The sequence below is a fragment of the Lithobates pipiens genome, unplaced genomic scaffold, assembly GCF_037356315.1.
Source record: "Lithobates pipiens isolate NorthernLeopardFrog02 unplaced genomic scaffold, aLitPip1_a1.2 Scaffold_19, whole genome shotgun sequence".
Classification (NCBI taxonomy): Eukaryota; Metazoa; Chordata; class Amphibia; order Anura; family Ranidae; genus Lithobates; species Lithobates pipiens.
Genome location: NW_027507764.1, coordinates 84328334 through 84341175, shown reverse-complemented (window position 1 = coordinate 84341175; position 12842 = coordinate 84328334). Strand labels below are relative to the sequence as shown.

General features: G+C 44.7%; 1 protein-coding gene across 1 annotated transcript in view; it reads right to left on the bottom strand.

Annotated features, from left to right (window-relative positions):
• GAD2 (glutamate decarboxylase 2) overlaps positions 1-12842 on the bottom strand; it is a 161533-nt gene that overhangs the window by 23591 nt on the left and 125100 nt on the right. The window contains exons 12-14 of the mRNA XM_077490993.1: positions 6741-6819; positions 2495-2644; positions 79-186 (exon numbers count right to left, since the gene is read on the bottom strand). Of these exons, the coding sequence (XP_077347119.1) occupies positions 79-186; positions 2495-2644; positions 6741-6819 (337 nt within the window). The remainder of the gene's footprint in view (positions 1-78; positions 187-2494; positions 2645-6740; positions 6820-12842) is intronic.

Here is a 12842-nt window from a genome sequence, read left to right as displayed (position 1 = left end):
CTAAGTAAAGAAGTAATTGAATTCATTCTTCCAACGCATGCATACACATCAGTCATACTAAAGAGTAAAAGGACAGACCTTTCCATCAATGACCATTTCATATCCTTCTCGATTCTTTATTTTATTATAAAGGTATTCTGCAAGATCTAAGCATTTATCAATCTGAACTTCAAATCCTGCTGTCCCCTATAAAGAAAATGAGAAATATTTTCAAAATGAACCTAAAAAACAAATGCATTTGTAACACAAGCAATGGGGGTGATTTACTAAAGCAGTAAAGGCTGTTCACTTAACAATGTGAATTTTCAATTTGCAAGGGCATTTTCCTGTAGCCTAGTGAATGAGGAAAACTCTGCTGAATTAATTCATACACTCAATATGCACGCAAAAATCCATTTTCTTTAGTTTTCCTTGCATGTGACTGAGTATGCTTTGAAAATGGACACTACGCTGAGCAAACATTTCCATACCAATTTAAAATTCACGTTGCAAGGTGAACATGCTCTACTCATTTAGTAAATAAACCAAATGAGTCCAAAAAAATGAAAATTTTAAAAACATATGTATGTTGAAAACACCTTTCACTGATTATACACATTGTGCAATTTCAAAAAATGCTAAATGTTTATAGTGAGCATAAATGGGAAGTCAATTTTAAATATTTCTTAGATATACTGTTGAATATGAATGAGATCAACTTAAGGCAAACAATATTCTCAGTAAGGAACTGTGGAAGTTTTGAATCAAAAAGGCAAGCAGAGAGCTAAGGGCTAGTCATCAATATTACCTTGGGTCTCCCTGTGATCTTCAGGTACAGCTTTCTCTCCAGCAAGCAGTACAGTAGTGACATCGCCAAATCTCCTGAGACTAGTAGTCAGGGGCAGCAGAGCATTGTACACAGCAGATATACAACCATGATATTGTAGGTTGCTAGGTCACTGATACAATTGGATCGCAGTGAACCCCTGGGATCTGCAGTTTTCAAAACCTGCACTCTTAACAGAAAACTTAGGAGCAAGAACCCGTAATCTGAATGAATGTATAACACCACCCCCTTTATACTCACAGCTTCCACGTCTTTGACAGGTGACTCATCAGCTGTCAGTGGGGTTCTGCACACCCGATGAAAAAAAAGGTCCCTACCCAATGATGGCTTCTGCCAAATGACAACTCCGGAGTCTCCCGCTTTTAAATAAACGAAGGGGCGGGTCACCTGGTGACATTACTGGGTGACCTTGCCTCCTTGTGACGTCATCGACAGGGGCATGCGGTCACTTCCCGGTGCTAAATAAACAAAGGGGCGGGGTCACCCAGTGTTCATCATGATTGACAATGGATCTGCATCAGGGGACATTGTTTTTTTTTCTTTTTTTTAGTAAAGGACTTGTCAAATTTTTGTTACAATGTATCCCATACTTATTTACATGGATGGGGGGGGGGGGGGCGAGATCTAGGGGCTTCCAAATTCTGGTAAGTCACCCCCAGTACCCTCACAACCACCGGACCAGGGTTGTGGGGAAGAAGGCCTTGTCCTCATCAACATGGGGACAAGGGGCTTTGGGGGAGGAGCATGGTCCTCAGCTATGAACCATATTTTACCCAAGCCAATCTTCATCTTTACTCTACTTCATGGTCCTCAGTTGTGAACCATGAATTGTCTAAGTCTACCTATATTAGTGCTAGTGCTGCTTAGTGAGTGTTGTCCTCTACTAGAAATATAATTTGTTTGGAGTATCCTACATCACCTTAGACCACTAGACCAGGTTCAACTAGCAAATAAACTTAAAAAAAGACACCCCTAGACTGTTCAATAAAAGAGAAGTCCAGCCTGAGCTTGTTTGGCTGGGTGTCTCCTAATGGTCAAAGGAGTGCAATTTATTTTGCACTCCTGTGACCCATTTTCAGCAGAGAGCGGTCTGAAGTCTGCTCTCTGCTGATGTCACCAAGATCAGTCCTCTCAGTGAGCCACCCTTCCACAGCTCAGTGCTCCAGTGAGCTTGGAGGAGCAGAGAGGAGAGCTGCTGATTGACAGCCAACAGCTCTCAACTTGGGGTTCGATCACTCGGTTCTCAGTGCAGAGGTGGCGGGGGACAGATGCAGCATTGGTCCGATGCTGCAGCCACCTAGGTAGGTATGATTAGGGAAAAAAAATGAAAAAACATACTTTTCTTTTAAGCTACAGTGGATGGACTGTTGCTGTGTGCCTGACTGCCTTGTATTGATTTGGGAAGGAACCTGTGCAATCTCATTATCCCCTTCAGGGGTAGTGCTACACGTGCTAAGCACAGCTCTTGTATGCCCCAATTAGGTTATGGTTTCAGCCCAAATGTGATTTCTTCCACCCACATGTTTTTTTTATACTAACACTAATAATTAGGTCACAATATGCTAATTCATGTTACACTCCTCCCATCTTTCAGTCCCTAAATTGCCAATACTTACCACCAGTAGTTGGCAGGAATGCATTGTGATAATGTATATGACTTAGCCTTACCTTTGCTCGCCACATAAGCCATAACTTGAAAATGTCCACATGACGTCCACATTGCAAGGCTTTGTCTCCAGTGTCATAAGAGAGGTCATAGTGCTTATCTTGCTGGAAGAGGTAGGACGCATGCATCTGATTGCAGTTCTGCATCAATCCCTGCACAATAAGCAATGAAAGAAACACCCCAGGTTAATTGCTGAGCAGTAATACTTTTATGGCCTAATTAGAGTAAGGCATATGTTAATTTATGTGCATTAATGCAACAGTGCGTTCTGCCCATCATTAAGATGCCCTTCATTAGGGCAATCTCTTAATTTTAAATAGGCTAGCAGCACATATCAGCACCTAGAAAAAACATTTCTGTACTAATTTTGGCAATGGCATATATACAGTACGTTGTGGTGCTCTACCAACGCCTATAAATGTACATTTGAGTTCCAATCTAAATCAAGGGCCGTCCCACACAATAAACATATACCCAATGCATTAACATGAGCTGCAATAAGAATTTTTTTATGTTTTATTTAACCTACAAAACAATACATATATATTACATAAATAAAAAAAATACATTTTAAAAAGCTTTTATATTTCATATTTATAGAAATTTGAAACACGTTTTCTCCTCTATGGGGGGGGGACTTTCAAATAGGGTGAGTAGCCAATGAAATATAAAGCATGTATTAAAAAGTATAATTTTTAATAATAATAATATTAAAAAATATATGAGCACATACAGTTATATTTCATATTTATAGGTGCAGCCTCATTTAAAAACACTGGACATATTTTTTGTAAGGAATGGAAGATTCCGTGTAAGCAGACGACATTATATTAAATAGTACATAATGTGCACTGTAAGAAAATTATACAGCTAAGGATACATTTTCAGTGCATTAGAAATTCTAAAGGTAGAAGATAACAGCTTAAAAATGCAAAGTATTACCTGAAAAATGGAAATTACTACATTACTACTGATGCTTCCCCTAAACCACAACATAATTGCAGCCCTTTCACAGAGACTTTCGCCGCAGGCCAGGTCAAACCATTATAATAATTTACGGATTAATGCTGCCTTTTATTTTGCTTAAAGGGTAACCCCACTTTTGTGGGTGGAAAAAAATAGAAAATAGAGAAAAAATAATATAGCGTATACAATTGCAACACAAGTCATATCGTACTTGAATGTTATTAAAAATATCTTTCCTTTTCAATCTGCATCTGAAAATGCAATGCAATATGGCTACCTGGGGGTGTTCTGTACACAGAATGTATACAGAACGTCCCCCAGAAATATCATTTCCTGCTTGTGTGATTGGCTCACTGATTTTCCCAGAAGTCTACACTAAGATACAAGTCAGATTTCAGGCATCCCTTGCAACACAAATTTCATTTTTGGTGAAATATTTCCAATAGGAACATGTCCAAAGGGATGCAGGCCCAACAGCTTTCCTCATTAGCGCTCTGCAGCTGCAGCAGCTGGTTGATAATTAGCAAACCACTCCCATTAGACTCACTCGGCACAGAGGAACAAACAGGGATTTCTTCAGAATAACAAAATATAATCCTTGCAATGTACATAGATCACCCACAGGAGAATGTTTTTTTTCTCAACAAAAGTGGAGTTACATTTTAAGTCAGAAGTACAAAATATAGATTCTGCACATGTGCCAGACAAGATGTGGGTAACCTAAAACACTGCTATCATGCAGCTACAAATCCCAGCATGCTTGAACACCCTTGCAGCATACAATTAAGTATTTCTACACAGAAAGCCCCACAAATCTCCTAGACAATATTCACAAAGACATCATATCAGCAGCGAAACACATTTGTGATATACAAAATGTGCGCCAGTTTACAATTAACAATCAGAATCCTCAGGGGCGGTGCCTCGCTCAGCAAGCAAAAGGTCAAATGTTAGTGAGGTTTCTTGCTACAGGTCAGTATCTTCCTATTTTTAACTGTCTGGAATGTAATTTAAAGTGGTTATAAACCTTCCTTATAAAAAAAATAAAAATAACAAGCATGCCTATACTTACCTGCTCTGTGTAATGGTTTTGCACAGAGCAGCCCTGATCCTCCCCTTCTGTGGTCCCCCGCCAGTGCTCCTGGCCCCTCCTCTTCTTTGGGTGCCCCAACAGGAAGCTGCTTTGATTGGGTGCCCCCACAGGACGCTGCTTTCCCTGGGGGCCAATGTGCAGGCTCGCTCCCGAGTTCTGCTGCTACGTCCATTGACACAGACAGCAGGACTCAGCCCCCCACCCCCTGCGCCCGTGTCACAGGATTTGATTAACAGCAGTGGGAGTCAATGGCTCTTGCTGCTATCAATCTGTCCCTGGAGGAGACAGACAGCGGCTGGAGCCACTGCGCTCATGTGCATCGCTGGATCAGATCGGGCTCAGGTGAGAAAAGAAAGGGGGGGGGTCTGGGGGGCAGCTGCAGCACAGAAGGTTTTTCACTTTAATGCATAGAATGCATTAATGTGAAAAACCTTAAGGCTTTGGAACCACTTTAGATTGTTACTAAAGTCAAAAAAATACATTTAGAATTAAAATAACAAATCTGTTATACTCACCTGCTCTGTGCAGTGGTGCTCCTGGCTCCTCCTCTTCTTTGTGTGCCCCCATAGCAAGCCGCTTGCTATGGAGGCAGATTGGGGTTGATTTACTATAACTGGAGAGTGTTAAATTCTGCTGCAGCTGTGCATGGTGGCCAATCAGCTTCTAACTTCTAGTGATATTAAAGTCTTGTTTTTTTGTTTTGTTTTTCTTAATAATAACAAACATGTTGTACTTACAGTACATCCTCTGTGTAGTGGTTTTGCACAGAGCAGCCCAGATCCTCCTCTTCTCAGGTCCCTCGCCGGTGCTCCTGATCCCTCCCTCCTGTTGAGTTCCCCCACAAACAGCAAACATCTTGCTATGGGGGTACCCGAGCCGGGATGAAGCTCCATTAAAAATGTCACATGCTGGATGAAGTGGTCCTGCATGACTCCAAAATGTTGCAATCTGCTCTAACAATGTGATCGTTGAATAAAGCTTTGGACCCGTTCTGGAGATCCTTGGTGTGCTGATGACATTCTCTTGCTCTGACTTGTGAGTGGGTGCTGAAGCTACCACCAATCACCGGTTTCTGCCGGTAGTCGATTCAGCACCCACTTATATGCACAACCATTTCCACAGGAACGTGTGCATTGGGAATAGCATTAGTTACTAGTTACAAGTGTCCTTGACTTCACGTCTGGCCTCCATCCCCTTTCCTTCATATCAAGTGACTGCAACAATAAACTAAAAGCCTTTACAATTCCACATGAACCTAGGGCTGCAGTTCTGCTTCTCCTTTAGACTCTTTGTCTTGAGTCCCTACCTGACCTTACCAGTCCTTACTTGCCCGTCTACCTCAAGACTTCAGGCAATCGGCTAAATCCAGAAATGAAATGCATATACAGGAGCTATTTTACCAGCCAAAGGCATCATTCAACCTGGAAGGGGAGCAGTATCACCAGGGCAGGGCATAGGGTGGTGGGGGCCCCTGGGCTTGAGTCACTTTCGGGCCCTACCTTCTAAACATTACCGTATTTATCGGCGTATAACACGTGTTGGCGTATAACACGCACCCCAAGTTTAGGATGGCATTTTAAGGAAAAAACTTTTAGGAGGGAAGTTTAAAGAAAAAAAATGTAAATGCCCATCAATGCAGCCTTATCAGTGTCCATCTGCAGCCTTGCCCATCCATCTGCAGCCTTGTCCAGTGTCATTGCAGCCTTGTCATTTGCAGGCTTGTCATTGCAATCTTGAAGTTTAAAAATGGCGCTGCCGAGATACAGACTCCTGTGTATCTCGGTGGCTCTCGGGTCCTCTCGCAGTCCTGAACGGAGCCGGGAGTAGCCGAGTGTACTCGGCTGGGCTCACAGTCATGCCCAGTAACTGTGAGCGGAGCCGAGCTGGGTACACTCGGCTATGTATCTTGGTGGGGCCCCCTATTGGGTGGGGCCCATGGGCTTGAGCCCAGTCAAGCTCAATGGTAAGTCCTGCCCTGAGTATCACAGTGCCAAAATGGTGAGCCTGTAGGGGGGCAGCACTGGAGATCAGGTGAGTAGAGAAAAAGCCAGGCCTGCTTTTTAGCAGGCGCTATAACCTTTACATTTTAAATCTTTGTCCAAGCTGGAGTTGGGCTTACCATGACAACATTGACAACATTCACATACAAAACGTTAAAAAGACAATAGTCTCCCCTCATGGACACCTACCTCTTCTTGAACCAAAAGAGCAGAGCACTGAAGAGGAACGCCCATCATTTTGTGTGGGTTCCACGTCACAGAATTAGCTCTGTAAATAAAGTGGACATGTTAATTATCAGCCATGTATATTTAATTTATGTTCTTTAAAACGGATCTACACTGCATCTGAGAACCACAAACCAAAAATTCTGTTTAACTCATTTTAATATTCAAAGCAAACTCATCCATCTATCCATATCTCCATGCTTTAACTTTAATAACTTCAGCCCCGGAAGGATTTACCCACTTCCTGACCAGGCCATTTTTTGCGATACGGCACTGCATCGCTTTAACTGACAATTGCATGGTTGTGTGCAATTGTACCCAAACAAAATTGATGTCCTTTTTTCCCCCACAAATAGAGCTTTCTTTTGGTGGTATTTGATCGCCTCTGTGGTTTTTATTTTTTGCGCTATAAAAAAATAGCGACAATTTTGAAAAAAAACAGAATATTTTTTGTATGGGGTGACTCTGCAGACTCTGATGTAAGGGAGAACTCTGGGGACACCAAAATAAGGGATGCTCTGGGAACCCTGATTTAAGGAGGGGGGGCACTGAGAACTCTGATGTAGGGAGAGAACTCTGATGTAGGGGGGAACACTGTGGCCTCTGGTGTAAAGGGGAACTCTGATGTAAGGGGTGCTCTGAGAACCCTGATTTACCTTTGTGTACTCAGAGACAGAAGAGAGAAAGGGGAAGACTTCAGTCACAGACAGGGATGGATGCTGAGCTCACTCACCCCTTGGCAGTCAGCACCTCTCATCCAGATGTTTATGGGACTGCTGGACCTCAAATTTCCAGCCCCCTCTTTTCTTTTCGGAGACAAAGCCCTGGGATTGGAACAGGGCTGGACTGGGACAAAAATTTGGCCCTGGACTTCATCCAGACCGGCCCACTCCAATTTTGCAAACACGCACAAAAACAGTATGCTGCGCACTTGCACGAGAGTGACGTCATCATGGCCCGGCTAGACACATAGCAGGAGTATGCAAACTCAGAAGCCGACAGCACACTGCTAGTGATCTTTTATTTTCCAGCCCCCCCCCCCCCACCCCCTGGCCGAAGCCTGGCTCTGCATTATATATTTTAAAATAAACAACTAATGCGTACACCTATTTTTGATCAACCGCAGTAATGAGAAGCTGCCAACAACAAACAGGTTAACACAAACCCACAGATAAATTGAATATATAGCAAAGGATGTGATGCTAACCAAAATAACATAAAAAAATCCATTTGGTGCAAATAATGATTCAAATAATACAAAAAATCCAACATAGCTAAAAGTACATCAAACGTGTCAATTAATATTGAAATGTGCATAAAAAAAATTTCAGCAAAAAATTCATATATAAACCATGCTTATAATTAAAACCATTTTATCCAAACTATGTCCTTGGTATTCAAGTGCAAAAAGAGTGCAAAAAAGGGGGGAATTTTAATTATATGGTTTATGTATGAATTTTTTGCTGAAAATAATATTTTTATGCACATTTTAATATTAATTGACAGTTTTGGTGAACTTTTAGCTATGTTGGATTTTGCATATTATTTTAATCATTATTTTCACCAAATAGATTTTTTTATGTTATTTTATTTAGCACCACATCCTTTGCTATATATATATATATATATATATATATATATATATACACAGCCATATTCTATATACAGTATTACAGTATATATACACACATACACAGCTATATGCTATATACAGCGTATATATATATATATATATATATAGCCATATTCTATATACACAGATAGATATATATATATATATATATATATATATATATACACCGTATATACTCGAGTATAGGCCGACCCGAATATAAGCCGAGGCCCCCAATTTACCCCCAAAAAAACTGGCAAACTTATTGACTCGTGTATAAGCCGAGGGTGAGACATGCCTGTCCATCCCTGTGTGTGTGTCCGTCCATCCCTGTGTGTCCGTCCATCCCTGTGTGTCCGTCCATCCCTGTGTGTGTGTCCGTCCATCCCTGTGTGTCCGTCCATCCCTGTGTGTCCGTCCATCCATCCCTGTGTGTGTGTGTGTCCATCCATCCATCCATCCCTGTGTGTGTGTGTGTCCATCCATCCATCCATCCCTGTGTGTGTGTGTGTCCATCCATCCATCCCTGTGTGTGTGTGTCTCCATCCATCCATCCATCCCTGTGTGTGTGTGTCTCCATCCATCCATCCATCCCTGTGTGTGTGTGTCTCCATCCATCCATCCCTGTGTGTGTGTGTCTCCATCCATCCATCCATCCCTGTGTGTGTGTGTATCCATCCATCCCTGTGTGTGTGTGTCCATGTGTGTGTGTGTGTGTGTGTGTGTGTGTGTGTGTGTGTGTGTGTGTGTGTGTGTGTGTCCAGCCTACCTGTGTCCCGAGCCTGTGTCCCGTGCCTTGCCTCCTTGCCTCCGTCCCGTGCCTTGCCTCCTTGCCTCTGTCCCGTGCCGTGCCTTGCCTCCGTCCCGTCCCGTGCCGTGCCTTGCCTCCGTCCCGTGCCTTGCCAGGATCGCCGCTCTTCGTCGGCGCCTCGGCGGACATTCTACCATTCAAACGCCGCGCCTCCGCCTTCGCCTGTGATAGGCGGAACACTGAATTTCCCAGCAGCCTGTGTTCCGCCTATCACGGACATCGTCTCATCCTCGTCCGTAGTACGAGGATGAGACGATGTCCGTGATAGGCGGAACACAGGCTGCTGGGAAATTCAGTGTTCCGCCTATCACAGGCGAAGGCGGAGGCGGAGGCGCGGCGTTTGAATGGTAGAATGTCCGCTGTCTGTCTGCTCGACACGCTGATCGAGCAGGCAGACAGCGATGACTCGAGTATAAGCCGAGGGGGGCACTTTCAGCCTCAAAAAAGAGGCTGAAAATCTCGGCTTATACTCGAGTATATACGGTATATATATATATATATATATATACAGCCATATGCTATATACAGTATTCAATGGCTGTGCTGGGCCGGCCGGTTACCTGGACGGGTTCCTGCAGCATTGCCATCCTCCGGCCTCCCTCGTCTGCTCCGGGGACTTCTTTGCCTGTCGGCTGCTCTCAGGACATCACACGGCGGCCCCTGCTCATTTAAACTCACAGCGTCCATTACCGCGGGGGCCGCCGGAGATAGCCGAGTTTTGTTTGCTGAATAGCTGTCGGAGAGGAGGGGGCGGGGGAAGCCGAGCAGTGACAGAAAAGGACGACTGTATGCCGGAGATGGCCGAAGATGTGTGCAATGCCAGTGTTCTGAGAGCGCCGAGTGGGGGCGGAAAGAGCCGAAGTGCGCCGCGCGGCGTTCGGAAGTACAGCGGTGCTCAAATGAATGGCTGCGTGAGTAGCGCAGCCATTAATTTGGCAGGCTGTCACTGAAACCGGCCCACTGAGCCATCGGCCAACCGGGAATCTCCCGGTAGTCCCGATGGCCAGTACATGCCTGGATTGGAGTGTGGGCAGACACAGAGTGATAGGGGCTGGAGGAAGAGGTGCAGATCAAGCTCTCTCTCCTCTCCCGTCTGTGTGTGTGTTTGGGGCCGTGAAACAGACACTCTCAGCTTAAACAACTGCAGCCAGAAACCCTGCTGGGAAGCCTTAGCCCAGTCTGAATAATGTGTCTGGGTTTCAGGCAGTCTGAAACCCGGACACATGATTCCAAACCCAAACTCTCCGGGTGAATTCTGGAAAGGTGGCAACCCTAGCTGTAAGGTGGGAGTGCTAACCACTAAGCCATTGTGTTACCCCCATGCTTCAGGTAACAAGGTTGTGAGTAATAAAGAAGCTTACATGAAATATTAGCAAACCTCATAGAGAATGTTTTATTTAATGATTGCTGGTTAAAATGAGTAGGCAGCACTACTTGTGATTATCTCACATTTTTTTTTTATGGCATGCTTTTCATAAGAACTGTCCTGCGGTGTTTCATCGGAAGGAGTTTGGTGCATATGACAGCTGGAAAATAAAAGTTTAAACCTGATTGGCTGCTACTGTAGATAGCCATGAAGTGGTTAATAAAGCATAATTTTCTCCTGAACTCTAACCCCTCCTTCAGTGCGGCATCCTTTGTTCCCTCTGCTCCATTTGAGCTGTAGTGCTGCAATTATTTTGCAGAACAGTCTTCTGAGAAGCCAACAACCGGCCAAAGCGTGCTTTATTTTCTGTGTAACTGCTGTAATTAGGGAGCATAATACCCTGAAATTATGTTCATTTTCAACACAAATATACCAGTGAAGCTATACCATATGTGATGCTTCGAGCCGTCATATTAGGCAGGAGGGGAAAGCTTCTTTGCAAGAAGAAAAAAGAGTGTCACTCAGATTTGACATGCTTAAAAAACTTTGCTCGATAGGCTAAATCTTCTATTTCAGTGCTGATGTATGTCAGAGATCATTACAGCACTTCTAAAGCTTTAATCCCTGGGTGGTAGAGCAATTACCATCCCCAATTGGGTCATATTAGCCATAATGATGTATAATTTGGGATTTCGGTGTACATCACAGCCTAGATTCGTGTTGCAGAAAGTAAGGTTTTAATATTTGCACTGCAGTAAAAATGTGTCTTTAGGAGAATGTTTTGTCTTTATTATATGTGTCCATACAATGGTGGTTTTCCCTTAACTAAAGGCTTCTATACAACATTCTAAACAAGTCCAGTTACTATGTCTATGCTTCATAAAGTCAAAACTGTCCTTTACTCCCCCCCTCCTTCATTTGTGTCTCACGCACTCCCCCTCCCAGACACTGCAGCTCAGAGGGGGGAAGTTTAAGCAACAGAGGCAGTGTTGTCAATCCAGAGAGCAGCAAGCAGAACTAGGTGTGGCTAGGTGCTGATTAACCAATTAACTAGTTGCTGACCGCCGGCTGTCAAATGACGGCCAGGCGGCACACCTATTGCGGCGGGAGGCCGTCATATGACGGCCTCCCGTTTAAACAGGGAATGCGCGCGATCGTGCGTGCGCATCCCTGTTTCTTCGGTGGTGGTGTGTCACGGAGACACCGCTCGCCACCAAAGGGGGTGAACAGCCATTGGTTATGGCTGTTTACCACGTGAACGGCCGTGATGAAGTCACGGCCGATCACAGATGGTCCCACCTCGACTGTGCACGGTGCATGCGCACGATCCTGAGCGTGCTGCGCGTGCACGTCGGTGACGGCGTGTTCCCCGGGAACACTGCTCGTCACAGACGCTGGTAAACAGCCATTGGCCGGCTGTTTACCCACGTGATCGGCTGTGATCCTCTCACAGCCGATCACTAAAATGTAAACAAACAGCGGTAACGAGATGTTACCGGGTTCTCCTCCTCACACACCGATCGTGTGTGAGGAGGAGATTGTGGTAACAACTCGTTACCGCCTACAGTACACATCAAGCACACTGATTGCCCCCCCCCAATAAAGAGGACCTGTCACCACCCCTCATAGTACCTGTCAATCACAATCCATCAGAGTACCTGTCACAGTCCATCAGAGTATTTGAGTACCTGTCCCAGCCCATCAGAGTACCCGAGTACCTGTCCCAGCCCATCAGAGTACCCGAGTACCTGTCCCAGCCCATCAGAGTACCCGAGTACCTGTCTCAGGCTATCAGAGTACCCGAGTACCTGTCACGGTTCACCCGAGTACCTGAGTACCTGTCACGGTTCATCCGAGTACCCGAGTACCTGTCACAGTCCATCTGAGTACCCGAGTACCTGTCCCAGTCCATCTGAGTACCTGAGTACCTGTCACGGTTCATCTTAGTACCCGAGTACCTGTCACAGTCCATATGAGTACCTGTCACCACCCTTTAGAGTACCCAAATACCAGTCACCAAGCCATCAGAGTACCTGTCACCAGGTCATCAGAGTACCAGAGTACCTGTCACCAGGCCATCAGAGTACCAGAGTACCTGTCACCAGGCCATCAGAGTACCCGAGTACCTGTCACCAGGCCATCAGAGTACCCGAGTACCTATCTCCAGCCCATCAGAGTACCCAAGTACCTATTTGCAGCCCATGTCTCATAGAATATACGTTGGGGTGTTTGCTTTCCAAAATAGGGTCATTATGTGGGTAATTTCTCTGTCCTGGT